At 41.1% G+C, this 19,911-nt stretch overlaps 1 protein-coding gene across 1 annotated transcript; it reads right to left on the reverse strand.

The window, feature by feature from the left end:
- Positions 1 to 1,176: 1,176 nt before the first annotated feature.
- On the reverse strand, positions 1,177 to 19,464 carry faxcb (failed axon connections homolog, metaxin like GST domain containing b). The gene is made up of 6 exons (XM_069702104.1): positions 18,953 to 19,464; positions 13,128 to 13,263; positions 11,918 to 12,114; positions 6,187 to 6,404; positions 4,222 to 4,338; positions 1,177 to 3,746 (listed from the first exon to the last, which is right to left on the reverse strand). The coding sequence occupies exons 1-6, from the start codon at positions 19,210 to 19,212 to the stop codon at positions 3,421 to 3,423; spliced, it is 1,254 nt and encodes a 417-aa protein (XP_069558205.1). The 5' UTR covers positions 19,213 to 19,464; the 3' UTR covers positions 1,177 to 3,420.
- Positions 19,465 to 19,911: the final 447 nt, after the last annotated feature.

Here is a 19,911-nt window from a genome sequence, read left to right on the forward strand (position 1 = left end):
TCAGTCCTGGCCTCTTCACCCCTTCTCTCCTCTCCACCACCTGCTCCACCCCTCCTCTTCCTCATCCCTCCTTCTCCTTTTTCGCTCCTGGTTACGTCCCTCTTTGCCCTGGCTCAACTTTCTCTTTTCACCCCCTGATTTTTTTGGCCTCACCCTCCCACCCAAGTCTTCTTCTTCCAGCTCCTGCTCCTCTCTCCTCCTCCTGTCTTGCCTCCAGCAGCTGGCAGACTCTTAATCAGCCCCCCTCCGCACCTGAATGATTGCGACTTGTTAGCCTGATTGAAAGCACAAAACCACACACATAAAATACAGTCAGACACATGGCAAGATAACACGCTAAAATACAGTGTGCGGCTCACTAAAGCCACGTCACCTTTTTATTAACCCAAGACACATGATAAAGATGCAGATTGAACTCATAACGACAACGCGTTCAAAATTGTCACAGCTATTCTTTATTGAAATCATCCGGTCGCTCCAGTTATTATGACTGCACAGCCAAAGGTAGTTTGATCCGTCAGTCAGCTCTACATACAGTATGGTACACTTTGTCACACATACAATATTTACAGTACACCAGCAGTAATGCTATGACATGGTTCCAATAACAAGACATCTAGTTTTAATATGGCTTGATTAAAGCAGTCCAACTGTACTGTATATGACGCCCAGACTGGATGAGACGACTGGAAAGAGCACCACCCGGGCCGAGGGCGGGTCAGGTTGGGATGCAAACCACAGGACAACATGATGGACCAAGGTTGTTTGTACTGAGTCCCAGTATCTGGATCAAAATCATTAACTCACCTTTCAAGACTTTGATCTTTGAAGCGTTTTCTTCCCCCAAACGTCAAGAAATCAAATCTACTCAGATACCTCAAACAGTATAGACATGCAGATAGTCTTGGTTCTCTTCGTTCAGGTTTTGAGATTTCTGGTACAATGGGAGTGAATGGAATATATATATATATCTTTTTTTTTTCTGACTACTTGGGGGCTTTACAATAGACTGTAAACCCAACGCTGCCATGTTATTACCTTGTTAGCAAACACTCAGTCAGATACGGAGCAATGTAAACATTCTGATAAAGTCCAATATTTACTTTAAAAAGCTCACAATTGGTTCGGAAAATGACACTTGCACTGAGATTGAACTAAAACAACAAGCTGGAAGATAATTCACTTTGGGTTCGTTACTACTCCTTTCACATACCAAGTCATTTGACCCATTGTTAATAAGAATAATATTAATAGCAACTTTAAAATAATTCTTTCGAAACAGCTTGTTCAATATCCCTAGTAGTTTTATAAACATTTTGCTAAGATGGGCAGTCACGTTTTATTTATTTAAACTACGGTAAAAAATTTATTCAAATATGTCATATTTAACATGTTCAAATCAGAATTCAGTGAATGTTTGACAAAGTTGTCTAAAATGCAAATGTCAGCTTACAAATTTTTCGTAGAAATCAAATTTCACATCAACATGTGTTCAAATTCATGATTTACATGTATATTTACTGCCCCAATCGAAATAAACTGATGAAACAGGGGATATAAAACCTGTTGACAATGTGTTCCCTGGATTTATTCAGAGTTTGGAAAAAATGTGTAATAATGAAACTCCATTCACCTCCACTGTACTGAAGAGAGGCAGAAGCCATAGAGACGGATATGGCTAAAATCCTGCGTAAATAAAAACAAAACCATCTGCACGACTCGATACCCAAGATGTATGTGAGAAAATGTATTTTGTAATTTGGGTGAACTGACTCTTTACCATAAGTTTCTCCTCTATTTGTTTTTCACAGCTATCACAATTCCACCAACAGACAAAAGCAAACATTTTCGGAGACATTTTGGTCCCCGTTTTCACTGTAGCGACACTCAGTTCAGTTTGATTTGGTATTCTGACTCAGTCTGCACAAGCCTTTCCATCAACTGCTTCATTAATGACATTCACACCTAGTAACATTCACGTACACGCAGCCAGCATGAGCAGCACGGTCCCCCTCGCAGCATTAATCATGATGAGAACTCTGAGCGTCCTGCATTACATCTGTGTTTCCCATTCATTTGGCCTATTGTGTGCCTCCGCAGCCGACCTCTCCCACCGAAATAAGGTGAAAAGAAATTTCCACTAGTGCAAAATAACATCTCTCTTTGAGAGCAATAAGAAAAGAAAGGTCAACAAAAAATATATATAAATATTTGACACGTAAGAAAGAATAATAATTAAGTGGCACTGACAATAAATGATATCACAACAGAAGTTTCATCCATTTCTTTAGACACTGAGCACCAAGGCTGATTTGTTGCTGCGCTCAGCTGCAGTATGCAAGTATGCATGCACTCGTACATGACACCTACACACACACCCACAGGTCACCGATGAATGGGAACCACATTATTGAAGTTTAGGGATGAAGTAAAAGTCATTTGTTTGCGTTAAATGAACTGCAGGTTCTCGGACTGGAATGACTTTGACATTACAGAACGGGAGACGTCATGCCGACTGCCGACTCCATCTAGTGGCCACATTTAAGAACTACAGCTCTTTAATAAGACCAAAAGGATGATGAAATTAATTACCAAAAACTCCAAGCTAAACTATGACAAAGTGCAAGCAGAGAATTACTTTCTGGGAAGAAATAGTTGAGACAGCCCGGTAAATGAAACAGGCACGAATATGCTCATCTTTCCTCCTGATTTCTACTCAATAGGCCAACAAGCAGCTCGAGGGTTGTAGTCTGATGGAGACTCCTATCATTTTGTTTTTATACAGATTCCTCCCACACACATACAGGAAATGACATGAGGATTGATCTCGGGCATGGACTGGCACTCATTGTCATCTGTGTTTACACTTCCCCACATGGATGGTTAACAGCAGAGACACAGCAGCTGTTCCCTTTTTAGCCACATGATCAGTCTCCACCTGTTAGAACGGGTTTGTGCGTTTTGACGCATGGCAGAGTGGTGATTAGTTTCACCATTTCATAGGAAGTGAAGTGCCACCTGTCTTGTCTGCAATGCTGCTCCGCCGTCGCCGCACTTCTTTTCCCCACCAGATGAGACGTTTCCTTTGTGTTAACCTTCCACACCAGCTTCTGCATCTTAGGACGAGACAAATAAGGCAAAGAGGAACTGCCGCGGGGACAGTTCAGACGTTACAGGAGGGGACACACCGTACAGTAGCATGTGTATTATTATGAGGTTTCAGTTTGCATCCCCTGCTTCTAAATACCCAGTCTGTCCATCAGGACACGCTGTAACATGCTGGGTACTGCAGGTGGAGGAGCTGGAAGAGTTTCTTCAGCCGTCGTCTGGACAGGTTGTTCCAGTCAGATTCGTGAAATATAACCTAAACAGCAGCCTGTAGCGCCGACTGTCAGTCTCAGTCTGGAAGCCAGTCGCAGGTCAAACCTCCAGGTCGGGCATTAACTCCTCTTTAAGCTGAATGTCATTTTCCGACCCCGTGCCCACGTCCGAGTCAAAGAGCGAGTGGTCGGGTGAGTGTGAGTGTGTGTGTGTGTGCGTGTGCGCGGCTGAGTGGCTGCTGCCGTCGCTGTCTTCCAGAGTGTCAGTCCTGGAGAAGAGGCCAAAGTCCAGCGGGCCTGTCGGGGAGCCGTCGCCGCTGCTCTCACTGTCTCCGTCGTAGTAAAGATCATCCACCTCCACAAACCACTCGGGCCAGAACCGCCTCCGCATGCGCTCGCAGAACATGGCCAGGTTGATCAGCTCTCCTGTGGAGACATCGCATGGGAGAGCTTTTACAGACACAGCTAAAAACCAGCAGGAGGTATCACAGAGGCTTACTGCTAATGTGTGTCTAATACAGTCCTGATGACAGCCTTTCTGTCGTGTCCCATTACCAAGAGCACTTTGATCACGAATCATGTATTAAAACACAGAATGCTAATTTGTAACATTACAAGCTCTGATACTGTTCTCTGAAAAGATAAGAGAATGAAGTGTTCCCGGTTCTCACAACGCCGACGTTGAAGCAGCCTTCAAAGCCTGTCAGCGACACCGCAGTGGAGCATCGCTGCCATCTAGTGGCTACAACAGAATAATACGCCCACAACAAAGCAGCAGGGAAACTGAGTGCTCATGGAAAATACGCCAACACACTGCGTGTGAAAGGGAATAATAGCTCTCATGCTGAACAAGAGTGTAACACCGCCATGACTGAGTGTGGATCTGAACCGATCCGCTGACCTTTGATGAGCTGCTCTGGTCGTGTTCCAGGAAGAGTCCACATGGCCTGAGCCAGATGTCCGAACACTGTCGCATCTAAAGTCGACATCTTGGAGCCCATGAAGTATTTCTTATCCCCTACAGGACAGAGAGCAAACACACCGGTTTACATTTTTTTAAATTCCACATCAATATGAAAATATGCTAAAAATGGTTAACTGGCAATAAAAAAAATTAAAAAAACAAAAACATAATTTGACAAAACCCAGGCCTGATGTATCCCCACAGCTGTCAGATGAACTCAGATACTTCATATCAAGCAGTTCATTTTGAACTGGATGTTAAATAACAGCAAAGCGTATTATTAAGTCTTTACATACAACTGAATTTCATACCACTATCACCCTCTGGAAAGGGCAGAAGCTGAATCTTTCAACCATGTTCAGTAATAAAACCTCCTCCGATCATTAATAATCATGAACACACCTTTGATTCTCCGGCATGACACGACAACATGTCTGTCGGGAAACCAGCTTCATCAGCTTGAGCAGCCTGGTCAACCAACTAAACCTGCCAACGATGACTTTTAGCTTTATTAATCTATTACTGTCATCTTATTTTGTACAACTATGTGTCTATTAGCTTTAGTTACCATTTGAGTCATTGATCTCCACGCTAACGATCTCACCTCTTCATCCGGTGTTTTTAGGTCATTATTTCAACTGCTCATCTATTAAATACCCATTTGGCTGGTGAACAGTAAATGTACCCATTACTATTTAACGAGCTACTTTTGCTGATTTTGCTAAATATTTGGCAGCTTCTCTTCGAGGCTGATAATTAACTTCCATGCTCTCTCACGTTGATGTTAGGTTAGCCAGCTGTTAGCGTCAGGCCAGTTTGTATTGTTGTATTTGGAAAGTTATTTTCTTCTGAATAAAATATGATGATATTTATGTTCATTATGTGCACCTTTTTAAATTAATGGAACGAGTCTACAATCTTTGATTTCCTGCTTTAACACAGTACTCTTAACAAAGACCACTATCACAGATTTATTTATTTTTTTGTAATTTGTAATCATAATCAATAAGGAAAAGCAAAACTCTACAGTGAGGCCAAGTACGCGTAGTTGGATTTGTTAAGTGCTTCCCTGCACTTTCAGAGAACACACTTTATAGTAAACTAATTTCACCCTCAAGATGGAAAAGTTTTAGATGTACATTTCTGCTCCTTGGTGTAGCAGATATTAAAAGGAAAAGCTGAACAGGGTGTATGTACTGATCCTTTCACACTGGGAATTACTTTCCATTTTACAAGTGATCCTTTGTTGAAATGGCACAAACAGATCGATACAAAGCGCTCGTCTTTCCTCCATCTGACTTTCTGTTTCCACCTGAACAGTCCGGTACATCATCCCAGTGGCTGATGTCCAGAAATGTCCCTGTTTTCATTAACGTCTGTGTGAAATTCAAGTGCAAACAGGGAGGTGGTGAGTTTATATTTTGAAGCCACATATACAACTAAATCTTTGGTCTGTTGTCTGTGAGGAACGTGAACAAGTTGTATAAAATTTATTTTCAGGCCACATTAGCCTGACATAAAACAATTTCCCCTGTTAATTTTATGGTCTGTTTTCTTCTTCTCTAATATCAACATGAACATTCTGGTGCTGGAATTTATTAAAACTGATTTAAATCCGATTTTTTTTTTTTAATTTTGTTTTTTATTATTATTATTTCCACATCTGTCCCTCCATCAAACTGATTCTGTGAGTACATCTGAGACTGCCCTGTGTTTCTAGAAAACAAAATAAATAAATAAAAATCCTCCTTTTAATGGCTGCAGATTTGTTGTGAGAATGAACGTAATTCTATTATCCCCAATAAAGAAAATCAGCTTCCTCTGTTAACAGAGTTAGGCTGGTCCTTCAGACATGACATTTTGATGTGGAATAGGTATCGACACATGCAGTCGTCCTCCTACCCAGCAGAGTGGCCAGCGTCCTCATGTCCTTCTCCATCAGCGCGTAGACCTCCTCCTTGGAGAAGCGTCCGATGCCGTGGCCGTACATCTCCCTACGCACCATGCTGCCGTTCAGGTGGCTCAGCAGCCACTTCAGTGTTTCACTCAGAGGCCCGCTCATCGCCAGCAGCTTCTGTGTTTCCTCCAGATTGTCCACCCACTGGCAGTATGCTATCGTCCTTGAAGGAACACACAATGCAGTTAACTTCAGGTTCACGTTAGATGAATCAAATGGGTCGGGGACGGGAGCTGCTGCGACTTTAAGCTACTTCTTTCAACCAACAATGAGTCACAGCAACACCTGGAGTCAGTTCCTGCTGGACTTTCCCAGGTCTCGATTAAAAACTGTCCCAAATGTTGACCGGCAGCCATTAGAATGAATCATGTTTGTAAATGAGGCTTTTAGCCACCAATTCAAGCACATCTTAAGATGGAGCACTTTCTAAGAGTTTCACCAACCCCCCCTAGGTTGTACATCACCAGCAGCAGCATCTCCACGACACAGATACAGTGTGATCAACCTGGAAGCCACTGGAGTGATGCTGTGCACGGTGCTGATGGTGGAGTTTCCTGACATTAACATCAGCAGACAGAAATAAGATGACCTCACATCGGGGGGACTTCAGGGTCTGTGAGCCAGAGAACGTTCCCCGGACGTGAAGTGCATCACTCCCTTTAGTGGCTATTGTTTTTTTCTTTTGACCAGATTTAAAAACTATAAATTAATTTCTATTAAAAAAAAATATTTCTTGCAGTTCATTCGGTGTGATAGAAATACTCTGCAGCAAAAATATAGAACCTGGTTGTGGTTAGATAAAGTGCAGCTGATGTTAACCTGTTGAAGAAGCTCAAGTTAATGGCATTACTTTAAAACCATGTGAAACACATCTGGAATAAAACTCAAAATATGAACTTCTCATTGTGTGATCGAAGAGAATTATGGGTGCCTGAACTCATAACGCCATCAAAAAGAAACAAAAAATAAATAAATACATGAAATATAGAGATGAAAAACATGTTATATAAAATGATATAACTAGAGTCACTGCATTTTAACAAAAACAAATTGCCATATACAACCAACGTTAAACATGCACTGATTAGCTGATTAACGCTAACGTTAGCATTAGGTTAGATCCCACTGCTACTTACAAACGTCTTTATCGAACACTGAAGATGAACACCTATCTGTCCAGTAACTTGTGAAGGTATTGGGGTTTTATTTCACTTCTGACAAGTTCCTTTTACAGAAATATCATTTTATTCTGAGCCAAAAGGAGTAAAACTAATAAAAGTTGTAGTCGCAGCCCATTTGGTTTTGACACTCTGACACACCGTACATCTGAAAACCCTGCTCTCCTTCCATTGAATTGCAAACCTGGATTCTCCAAATGTGAGGTCAGCAGTTAGACCCTTCTCGACTAAAACTGCACCAGCGAGGCAAAAATCTATATCGACGTTTTTGGATCCTGAAATTTCACGTGTGCAGCGTTTCCAGAATTTTGGTCCTGTTAACAGACATTAGTAATATGTCCCATTATAAACCATACGCCTCCAGTTTTTTTAAATCAAACATTGGTATCCTTTAAAAAAAAAAAAAAAAATCTAAATTTCTAAAAGTAAAACTAAAAACTCCAGTAAGAGAAGTGTCATAACTTCACCAAAGTGAAAATGCTGGTGTACAACACGTTGAACAGGATATAATGATTGACTCTTCTCATATCGTCTTTTAATAAATTATGGTCCTCACAGACGTTCCAATTCTTTAAAAAAAAATACCTCTACATGATATGTACGCACTTCATGAATCTAAGCTATAGTGACTGATTTAGAGTCGTGTCAACAATAAGGTTGATCAGACGTTCGGCCTGTGCATCATATTACCAGCAAAGCTTTATGTCTATTGACAATTAACCTCATCCTAATCAATAAAAGTGCACCAGCACTTCTGTCCCACTGCTCGTCTATCAGCTCCCCGGCTCTCTGAGCAGAGCATCACAGCATCATATATTCAGCCCCTCAAACTGTCAGCGTCTTGTTATGTACACGAGTGAATGCTGGGAGTCCGTCCCTGCCTCTCACACACGAACAGGCTGAAGGAGAACAGGTGACAGGCCAGAAGATTCAACCGCAAATCTGGATTAATAACTAATTACCAAAAGCGTACATTTATTGGTGCGCTGGAACTCAGTCAGTCATGACACATAAACACGGTGAAGAGAAACAGCAGTTTGTAGATTCCCTCTGGCTAAACTAACATAAGGAAACCTGGCCCGCTCCTGACGTCAACAACAGATTTGTCTTAGCGGTGGACTCACAGATCCATGAGGTTTATTTTGGTTTATGTGCAAACAAGTGCTGCTCAAAGCCTTAAAATCCCTCTTCTACTCTGCTCATGCTCATCTGAATCTCCTCCACTGTGACCACTTCAGGTTTAATAAAGAAAAAACAATAACAGACTAATGTTTTACGAGGATTGACCTCATAAATAAACAGGATAAAGTGAATAACGCTCCCTGATATTTGGTGCAGTCGCTGATGTCTCTGCTGTGTTTTTGCAGCCAAGCTCCCGGTGCGTGTAGATACTAACAAGATTAAGCTGCTGCATCCTCGCACACTGTCTCACACCAGACTGAGTTTCTCCCTCTTAGCTTATCTGAAAACCTGGAAGTCTGATGCCATATTTCTGCTGTTAGTGACTAACCCACGATCCATGATGAGACAGTAAAGAAGTCTTTGCGTATGACCGGTCGATCGATAGATATTGAATTCAAGCATCTGGCCTACATTACATCTGGGAGTGTCCACTGGCCACTCACTGCTTCCTGGTAGATCATGTGACATCCCAAGAGGATATACAGTACTGTCCTTTGTTTCCAGAGCAGAAAAAATAAACCTCATGACTTTGACAGAGCTGGTGGTCAGAGGGGAGAGAGATATGGTGGAGTCAAGCTTAAAGTCGTGAACAGGAGATGTTTAATGTCAGCTTTGGGAGGACACACTCACGATCAGATTCCTTGAGAGCAAATCAGGATGATAAAATGTTACTGTGACTTTATAGATCTTTATGTAAGATCCAGTTTTACCTCAATGTTGTAGAAGATTTAAGCAAAACTGGATCTTCCCACTCATTGATTTCAATAGAAAAACTGAGGAAAATATTCAAAAGAAATATATGAAGATGTGAAAGAAGTTTCAAACGACTGAAGGAGTGCGTGTTTATAGAGCTTCAAAGACAATAGGAAGAAGCTGACTGTTGGATTTAGTCAGACTTCTTCTTTCAGATTTCTTCTTTCAGATCAAAACTAAAAAGTGATTTGAGAGTCAACACTTGAAATAGTCAGCAGTGGTGGAATGTAACTAAGTACATTTACTCAAGTACTGTACTTAAGTACAAATTCAAGGCACTTGTACTTTACTATTTGAAATATTATTTCAAAAACATTATTATAACATTAAAACAGTGACAGGCAGCATTTACTGCATAATATCTACTTTTATTTGTGATCATTTAAATACACTTTGTTGCTAATACTTACATACTTTTACTTCAGTAAGCTTCTGAATGCAGGACTTTAACTTGTAGAAAAGTATTTTGACAGCGTGGTATTAGTACTTTTAATGAAGTAAAGGACCTGAATACTTCTTCAACCTCTGATGATGAAGTGATGTTAGAGTCTAAACTGAGGCTAAAAAGGTATGCAGTAAAGATACCATAAAATAAGTTTAACAAGCTGATAATATGAAAATCACAAGCAGTAGTGGTTGTTTCTTGGGTAACAGTTAAACCTAATATAACTACTGTTTAGGTAAAAATGATAAAGGAGCAAGTTCAAACGTGATAACTCATTTGTAAACATTTACAGCATCATTAACTGATAACAGCAGCTTCATGGCTCTCGTGTGTATTTCATAACCAGTGTTGGTATTTTTTCATTTAAAGCAGTAATCTAAATCCGGCCAGATAGTGGCGGTGCAACAAGCTGCAAACACAAAACCTCCATGTCATCACCTTATAATGATCTTATGGCTAATGTGCACATTTAAACATCCTGAATTAGCAGTTGTTTTTTGTTTTGTTTTTTGGGAATGTTTGCCTTCCACTAACTCCTGAGGGAAACATCGGCCTCTCCAGCAGCTCAATGCCAGTCACTAACTGCTGCCCGCTCGGCTCCAGACAGCAGACAGTTGGGATGCTTCAGTGAAAGCAGCTGCCAGCTGCTGCCAGAAACAAGGTTCTGCTGACAGCAGGGTTTGTGGTCAAAAACGTACTCCCATATCAGTCTTTATGTTCATGCTTGCAAACTAATTTATTGACCAGTTATTAGGCTGATTGTGTTCTTATATAAATATTGATTAGCGCAGCTGTAAGAAGAGTTATTGATCATGTAATACACTTTGAAAAGATATTTCCTCTGTTGACCACCAAAGAACTAATTCAATAAACTGCTCAGACAGAAATGGTCAGAAAGCATCAGAGCTCAGCTGCCACAGTTTCCTCTCTTCTTTTTTTGTATAGCCAGATCGATCAGGAGGACTCGTGTGCATGACGTAAACATATCTGGCAAGCTGCTGCTTGCTGTTGTCTCACCCCACAAAGAGCAGGAAGCTGCCACATCGCCCTTCCCCGACATAAATAATGCAATCAATTGGTCTACATGTGTGTCTAACTATGGCAGCAGGGTGCAGCAGAGGAAGGAGAGCCAGGGGGAGGGGGAGGGGGAGGGATAATGTAGGTTACATGAGTGACCTTCAGCTGCTTTGGAGGAACCTGATGGAGTTCCCCGTTTACAACACACTAAAATAATACAGTGATGTTACATGTTACATAATCACTGTCAAGTGTTTTCTGACCGTCAGGTTTCTATGTGACGACAAAAACCTAAAGGTTTAGTTCAAAGATTAAATAGAGGACAATGGGCCACATACACTGGATCAAACAAAGTTAGATCAGAGTGTGTGTGTGTGTGTGTGTGTGTGTGTGTGTGTGTGTGTGTGTGTGTGTGTGTGTGTGTGTGTGTGTGTGTGTGTGTGTGTGTGTGTGTGTGTGTGTGTGTGTGTGAGAGAGAGGGAGGAGGAGATGGGGGAGGGGGAGGGGGGATAGAGGAAGACGGATAGAGCTTTTAGGTAATGGAAAACACTCTCAGCCTGTTGGAGGAGTGGTGAAAAACAATTTCCTAGCAGCAGCATGTTTCTCGCCCAGAGGTACAGGAGTGACTCACCACTGCGAAGGACGGCGGCTAACACAGCAGCAGTGGGGGGTCAGTGTCAGCTTAGGTTTCAAGGCTGCGTATATAATACTTAAATAAAAAAATAGAATGAAGATTTTAAGACTCAGCGTCTCTTTTTCAGCCGTTCAAATGACTGAGACATTATTGTTTGTTAAGGAGATGAGTGTAGGCGGTTCCTGATACGGTTTAAAGCTAAGCTTGGGTATTCAAATATGTATTCAAATATGGATATGGACATATAAACTTACATAATCAGGTCAGCAAATGCAGAATTTTAGCCCTACAGTTCAACCTTTACATCAAATTATAGAAAAAACCCGAATGTTCAGCCTTTACAATCATCTAAACGTGCCTTCAGAACTGTGTTTATCTATTTAAAGCACCAGGATCACACAGGCTGTAACTGACACGGCTGTAGCTCGTGCACCGCCGTTGGAGTTGACGTGAGATGAGTCCCTTACCAGTAGAGGTGCTCCTCGACCATTTTGGTGACGGCTCGGGACACGGCTCTCTCCTGCGGGGTGAGGTTCATGTTCAGGTTGACCCCCAGCTTCTCCTCCAGGAAGTCCACGATGAACTCGGACCCGGACGCCTCCTCGTAGTTGTACTCGATCCAGGGCATCTTTCCCTGCGGTGACAGCTTCCCATCGAAGTAGTTCTGCAGGGGGAAACAACTCCATGTGAGAAGATGTTGGACTCTGTGTACTTTTACTGAACTAAACAAAAAGAACACATTATTTTAGGGTTATGTTACAAATGTTGTTGTGTTTTGCCTTTTGCTCAGTCTCCCACCCAATTTAAGGGCCATAATTTCTTGAATGAAATTAATGATTTTACACAAAAGGTTTACTTTACTCGACATCAGCCTGTTGTTCGATGTCATCGTACACATTTCCAATAGGAATCCTGAACATGTGGTTGTCTGCCAGGCAGGGTGAAGCTAACAAAAGATTCTACTGACTTATATAATAGGAGATTTGGGAACCAGCAGCTCTGGGTGTTGATCTTCCAACAGCAACTGAAAGTCAGAATATATGGGCCTTTGTTGCTTGGATTTTGGCCTTTCTTTCTTAAACTGTCACTTGTAAATCAGGTTTACAGTAAAAAAAAAAAAAAAAAAAAAAAAATAATTTCCCATGTTTAACACATGATGGAACATATGATAAAATGGGAAAAAAAAATACATGGAAATGACTTAATCTGAAGAAGGACAAATAATACTCATTAATTAAACAGCAAATCTGCACAACCAGTGACAAAGAATCACAAGTGGACAGAGCTCCGTTTCAAGGCTGCTGTACAAACGTTTTGATATGCTGTGGATGGTCAGTAACAAATATCTCTCTGGGTTTTTGTAATGGAAGATCAAACAAGTAATTCTCTGCGAATTTCATATTTCAGCAGCCATGAACTGCAGTGAAGAAGACTGTGTGTTTTCCAACTTGTCATTAGTCCAGAGCTTTTTTAAGATTTTTGTCACTCAGATAAATGTGTTATACATTCCTGGCAGGAGCATCAGTGTTCCTTTGAAAAAATACTACCAGAGCTGGTTTTGATGGCTGAGGAGACAAACGACCAACTGACAGAAACTCTAGTTCAACCAGGAGAAGAGAATGACCTGTGCAGAATCACCATAGCAATGAGTCTTTAAGCCCCGCCCACTGTTATCACCTGGTAGGGCAGGTCCACCATGCGCAGGTACGTCTCTATTTTGAGGCAGAAGGGTGAGAGGCTGGGAACGCCGTTCTTTGGCCTGGAGAACTGATGGAGGATGATGGCATCTTTGGAGTCCAACTCCTGCTCCTTCCTACACGGAGCACAGATGGAGAAAACACAACCGTTAGTAAATAAACAATGCTGTGTTGTACTGTAGTTTATATCTAATCACAGATCATTTCCCAAGGTCTGTGATATACGATGTAACTCAATGGCTGAACAGTGGTGCCAGCACTGCAAATGAGAAGGTCTGTCACTGACTGAGGCTGTTTCTTACATGTTGTACACTCACTTGGTGTGTGAATGTCAACAGGGCAGTGTTGTCTCAAATCGCACGCTGTTTACCGAACAGCGACTGTAACATTTGAACGCATCACCCATCAGCATATCTGCTGGCTTTCTTTGGGTATTTTACTTAAAACCGAACATGCTTTCATTCCCTCTGTTTCATGCACACGATAAATATACTGATGTCTTCTGTTCAACGGCAGCACAGCGGTACTTAGTGAAAACTAAACACTTTCATGTGAACGTCTACAATTTGTATTTGGAGGTAAAATAAGTGGTCTGCAACATCCCACTTTGAAAACAGGTTGGTGGTCCGTCCCTTTCTGTGATGCAGCCATAACGGCGACCCGTGAGGAGGAGAAATGGCCAACATCCATACTTCATTTTTTGATCGTTATGAGTGACCCATAGTGCACAGCATGTTTCCATACATGACAGTGTGAACACACTTGTGCACTCACAAGTCTAAGTATGTGAATTAGGACATAGCTTGAGTGACTAAATGATAACGTTACACCGTCGGTTAGCCGACTGCTGTGACTTCCTGTATCCACATCAAATTAAAATCTCATGTTTCAAATTAAAAGCCATCTAAGGTTTCATACATAGATCAGACAAATACTAGGTTTTGACCTAGTATTGTTTTAACATAAATCATATAAATGTAAAATGCATCTCTCTGCTGTCCAAGCTAATAAAAACACAGTGGAAATGATGTTTCCTCAATGGGAATTATTTGATCATCACTAAACTATAAAACAGTGGCATAAGGATGCAAAAATAAATTCTGTCATGTCACAAAACAAGTTTAAATCTGCTAAAGTAGATGTTCTCACTGTGGGTGTCATGCTTCCACTGTTAGCTGCAGCATCGCTGCGATGCCTTCAACCCTACCAGCGGTGTTTAGACAGACACCAGCAGCGGTAACAAGAGTAAATAGAAGAGAGCATTGATGCTAACTTAAGAGACAGCGGCAGTATCCTTTCCTGAAAGAGTTCAATTGTAAACCAGTCTGACAGAGAGAGGCCGGCGTTACACCCGTTTTCTAGGTCAGTCGGTCTTAAATACTAAACGTAACTCAATATCTGAATAGAAAACAGGCCCTGCTGCTCTCTAACAAACCTTCCTGGGAGGAACAGGTCACACCTGTACTTCATTACAGCACGGTGACACAGCAGTAAGTCCCCGTGTCCCTGAGCTCTGTTTTCTTTAAACAAATACCACCCACCAACATGCACATTGTTTTATTAGCAGTGACTCATTTGGCTCACAAAGCTTTACAGAATTAATTTGTCCCGACCTACATTTTGTTGTACAGGTTGAAAAAAAAAAATCAACCAAGTCAATCTGTGATGTTCAGCAAAGTAAAGGGTGTTTTGTGATTTCAGTAAATGTCATTTTATCGCTCTTTTTGTCTCCCTGACCAGGTTCAGTTTAGGTAACCAAAATTATTCCAGACTCCCAATATATTATTACCATATTGATTCTAATTGTTGTTAAGGAAAATGGTCTTTTCAAATTAGAAAAAGATGGGCTATGTAGGAGTTTGAAATCTGTGAGTGTGAAGAATATTCTTGATACTGCTCCTCTGCATCAGCAGGTCAGTATCACCAGCTTCTGTTGGGACTGAAATTATTGACTTAATGAGTCATCACGCTGCTCCAGTTTGAAGCAAACACAAAGGTGGACATTTCCCCTCCTACAGTACTGTGCTGCCTGCTGCCTGAAAACTCTTAATGAGGAGTTAGAGTGCACTTACGAAAAGAGTTGTCAACACATCCCGGTATAGTTATTATTACCAGGCCAAAAATGTACTAAACAAGAGTGAATTAATGACATCTAATATGACAATTATGATGAAAGCCCTCATTTGAAACAAGAAAAGGAGTAACGCATCAAGAAGGGTATTAAATGGCATAAAAATCCAATTTGATTTCCTCCACTGTTTTCCCGACGTTCATTTGTGCATTTATTTCCATTTCCTGACAATAAAACAGGAATAAACTGCATGTCTAAGCAGCTAAATGAAATTAAGGAGTAATAGAGGTTTTGTCTATAATGTAAAAACTGTAGTCAGCAGATGAGAGGCCTCATTTTCCAGGCAGACACACAGACTTGTTTGGGATGTGGAGACTCTCTTTTATCATTTATATGTGAATAACTTCATGTAGCTGTACAGCAGTCTGGACACATCTGCCCTCCTTTTTACTGAACATTATTTTATGAATAATATATAGGCCAAGTAACCACACTGGCAAGCCTCGACTCAATGTTCAAAAGCAATTTAGCACCAAGACTGCCTTTTGATTTAGTAAATGAGTCACTTTATTACACCATCTGCTGCTCTTGATGCCATATTGTGGTGATTAATGCAACAGAAGTTGTTTCCATTTATTCAAAGTAAATCCAGTAATGCTATTTACTTGACCCCCAACAAGCAGAAAAACACCTACATACTGGATTTGTGTGTGTGTGTGTGTGTGTGTGTGTGTGTGTGTGTGTGTGTGTGTGTGTGTGTGTGTGTGTGTGTGTGTGTGTGTGTGTGTGTGTGTGTGTGTGTGTGTGTGTGTGTGTGTGTGTGTGTGTGTGTGTGTGGAGGGGGGGGGTCATAAAGACCCTGAACATTATTTTAACAGCTCCTAATAATAATAAACACTGTTTGATACTTCAGGATTTATCCAGTTTTGGAGAATTGCTTAAAATAAAGTGAAGACATGTCTTCAGAAGTCTGCTGCAAAAAGTGACACTTTACTTCTCTTTGAGGTCTCTGAGACTTAAGGACCACAATAAGTTTAAATATAGATTTTTATAAAGAGATTAGTGTTTACAGTGTTTTGTACACAGATTTACACCTTTCAAATCCCAGAGTCTGTTTGTATTCCTGTTAGTTTTCTTATAATAGGCTTTATTATGGGGTTTTAGCTCTCTGGGGCGTAAATGAGCACTAACACAAGTAAATCTTGAAGTATAATAGATGGCACATTTCTCTGTGAATGTAATGAAGCCTACTTCCTTCATTCATATTATGACTCTATGTTGGTATTAATGCTGACAAGGAGGTGCACATTCCTCTTGCTCATTTAATCAACATTTATATGAGCCGAGCACGTGACGTTTTAGAAACACTTGTTCACTTGTGTTTCTGCTCACACGGGATTTCTGTAGGAGGATTTTAATTCCTTGACCTGCCTGACCCTTTAAGGAAGGTGTTTACTTTCCCCTTTAGGACGTCTGTCTGGGGGATTAACATTACTCACATCCAAAGAAGGTGTATTTGTTTATCAAATTCACAAACAACATGTTTATCTTGATTCTGCCTCTTGAGAAGTAAATATGATTCATATTTCCGTAAAACAACAACTAAGGATTGAGAGTCGCTCTAAATGAGGACTGACTGATTCCAGCTGGGTCAAAAAGACACAAACTCCCTGATTTGTCCGAGATAGCAGGTGCAGGTTCCCTGACTTTTCCCTGACATTCACTGACTTAAAAGTTGGATTTCCATGAACTACAATGAAAAGAAAACAGTCCGCCTTTGTGCTGATCAGAAAAAAAACACAGCCACATTATTTTTATTCCCATCAATTTGAGAGCTTTATTTATTATTTGAAGTTAGCAGGCTATTTTAGTACAAAACAAAAATGTTTTTAACTGCCTAAACAACAAACTAAGCAAAATAGTCGATGCTTATTCGACCATTTCTGCCCCACTAGGCTGCAGTAGAGACGTGATGGGGACTTGACTCCAAGCTCATGCTCCTGTCGGCTTCATGCTTCCTACCGTTGGTGTGGCTGCAGAGGATCCCTTCTCTGATAAATCAATAGTATTTTTATAAACTTTACTTTTAGCTTTTCTGTTGTCTACTCTAAACACATACTCTTTGAAGTCATTGTTTTGTAGACAAAGCTCTTGAAATGTGCATTTCCCTGGCATGTTTACCTTCATTAGCAGCGACAGGAGCATCTCGACTGAAGTTATTGTTGATGAGCAGGAGAATAAAACCACTCAGGATATAAAAAGAATACTTCATGGAAAATATTACATTTTGATGAATGGCAACTAAAAATTTAACATGCCACAAACTCCATTCCCTGATATTGTCTGAAGGGCTTTGCTTTGTTTCGTTTAGTTTTGGTGGCTGGTCTGAATACATTTGATTTATCCAGAAAAATAATCAACCGCTGCATGCTGCTCCATCCTGCTCAGTTTACTTTACCTTCCATCCTCATCCAAAACAGTGAATGACATAACTTGCATCATTAAGCATAAAATGTTTCCTTTTTAGTGAAATAGCATACTTTATTGTAACTTCTGCTTTTTGTCACCTTCATCAAATGTCCAAACACAGTCTGTGGCAAAGGTCTGTGTTACTGGCTTTATGGGAATTATTTCAATAAGGTCAGAAGAAGAAAAAAATGATTGATTTGATTTTTTTACAGTGATAAAATGTTTTTCCTCATAATGGTCAGCTAATAGTTACAAGACAGCCCCCCAGTATACATCATGTACACAGAAGGTACTCGCTAAGTCGCTGTCCACCGTGATGTGGTGCTGAAACCTTTCCAAAGTGCCGTCGCAAGAGAAACGTACACGTTACCATTATCCCTGATCTGCCCTGTGCATCCCATCCCTCTATCGTTCATGTCTGTCTTTGTCAAATAAAATATGGTGCTTAAATCTCCCTGAAGAACCCCCCTGCACATGACCGATCTCTCACTGAGAGCAATAGCAGACTACAGCGGCAGAGCTGCTGCCAGTGCCAGCAACGCATCACATGGCAGGAACAGATGAGGCCGGCAGGCTGCGGGTCCGGCCTCAGTAGCCTGCACGTGATCCATCAGCAGCGCTCCTGCACGAAATGCAAGGTTACGCAGCTTATCGTGGGGGAGGGGGAGGGGGCGAGTGAAAGCGCAAAACTACCAGGCCACTGTAACAGGATGTACTTCCTCCCCGGCACTGGCCTGGTCCAAAAATAATCCCTCCTTTGACAGGCACGCATTCTTTGCTCTGACAATAGCCCTGTGTTCCGACTGCATCTTATTCATTAGAAGATGGAGCCGCAAATGAAGTCGTATATTCTTCTGGTGTTTGTTGACAGCTGCTGCGTGTCTCACCGCAGAGTTCGTTAAAGGTCGGACTGACGCCGCAGCGCCCGAGGAGCGCTTCGTTCACACACGCTCAGGTGCCGACGGAGCTGGCACACGGGCAGACGCGTGACTCCGTTTCTTTATTTATTTAATCTCCACCTAGTGTCATGTCCTTGGAAGGAGGAAAACAGGGAGTGAAATCTCAGCAACCACCGCGAGATCTGCGGAGAAACGACATCCTATGGACCCACTCCTCTATCCATTCAAGGGTTTTTAGCGCAGCCGGCTGCAACGACACTTCTCAGACACTGTCTGCAGGTGGGATGACAAATTACACCCGCAGATCTGGAGGCGAAATCAAATGAACCTGGAGGGGGTAAACAGACGGGCAGGGCGTGTTCCTACCTGATGGCGAGCAGCTCATGCAGTAGGTAGGCTGCAGCAGCCAGCAGGGCCCCCCCGGTGATGTACAGGGTCTTCTTCCACCAGGAGTCCGAGCCCAGAACCGACATCATGCCTCCGTAGTCCTGTAGAGGAAAGGCGATGATATAGCCATACAAAGACTGCTGCTGCTCGGAGCCGCACAGCCCGAGCGGCAGGCTGTGATTCCGCCCGAGTTCAACTACACACGGCCGGGAGGAGGCGAAGCCAGCAGCCCAGTACATCCTCCCTCCCTCGGTTACAGCCACCCGGCTTCCTCCCTGCTGCGGTCCCCGTTAGGCTTCATCGAAACGCCCGGCGGTGTGTCTACGGCATGGCGGTAGTGTGGCTAATAATTCTCCAGAAAACAAGAAGGAGTAAACATATCGGATCCCTCCCCTCGCCGGGATGATGCTTCGCTTTCCTTTGCAGGTTTCAGACATTATCAAGCGCAGCAGACACGCAGCACCGTGACTTCCGGTTTCACATTTCAAAATAAATGTCAACGCTAAGGTTTGTGCAGTGTTTTTTGAGGATTGTACACGGTTTCACGCTTTCAATAAATATATATAAATAAATATATAAGTTATTTATATATATTATATATATAAATATATATATACTATATATAGTATATAAAATTATATATATATATATTATATATTATATTATTATTATTATATATTATTATTATTATTATTATATTATATATTATTATTATTATATATATAATATATATATATTATATATATATATATATATATATATATAATATATTATTATATCTTATTATTATTATATATATATATATATATAATATATATATATATTATATATATATATATATATATATATTATATATATAATATATATATTTATATATATATTATATATATATTATATATATAATATATATATTATATATATAGTGACTGTAATCTTCT

The sequence above is a fragment of the Brachyistius frenatus genome, unplaced genomic scaffold, assembly GCF_029030835.1.
Source record: "Brachyistius frenatus isolate BFR_SWC_R1_liver_20210118 unplaced genomic scaffold, ASM2903083v1 Contig_40, whole genome shotgun sequence".
NCBI lineage: Eukaryota > Metazoa > Chordata > Actinopteri > Embiotocidae > Brachyistius > Brachyistius frenatus.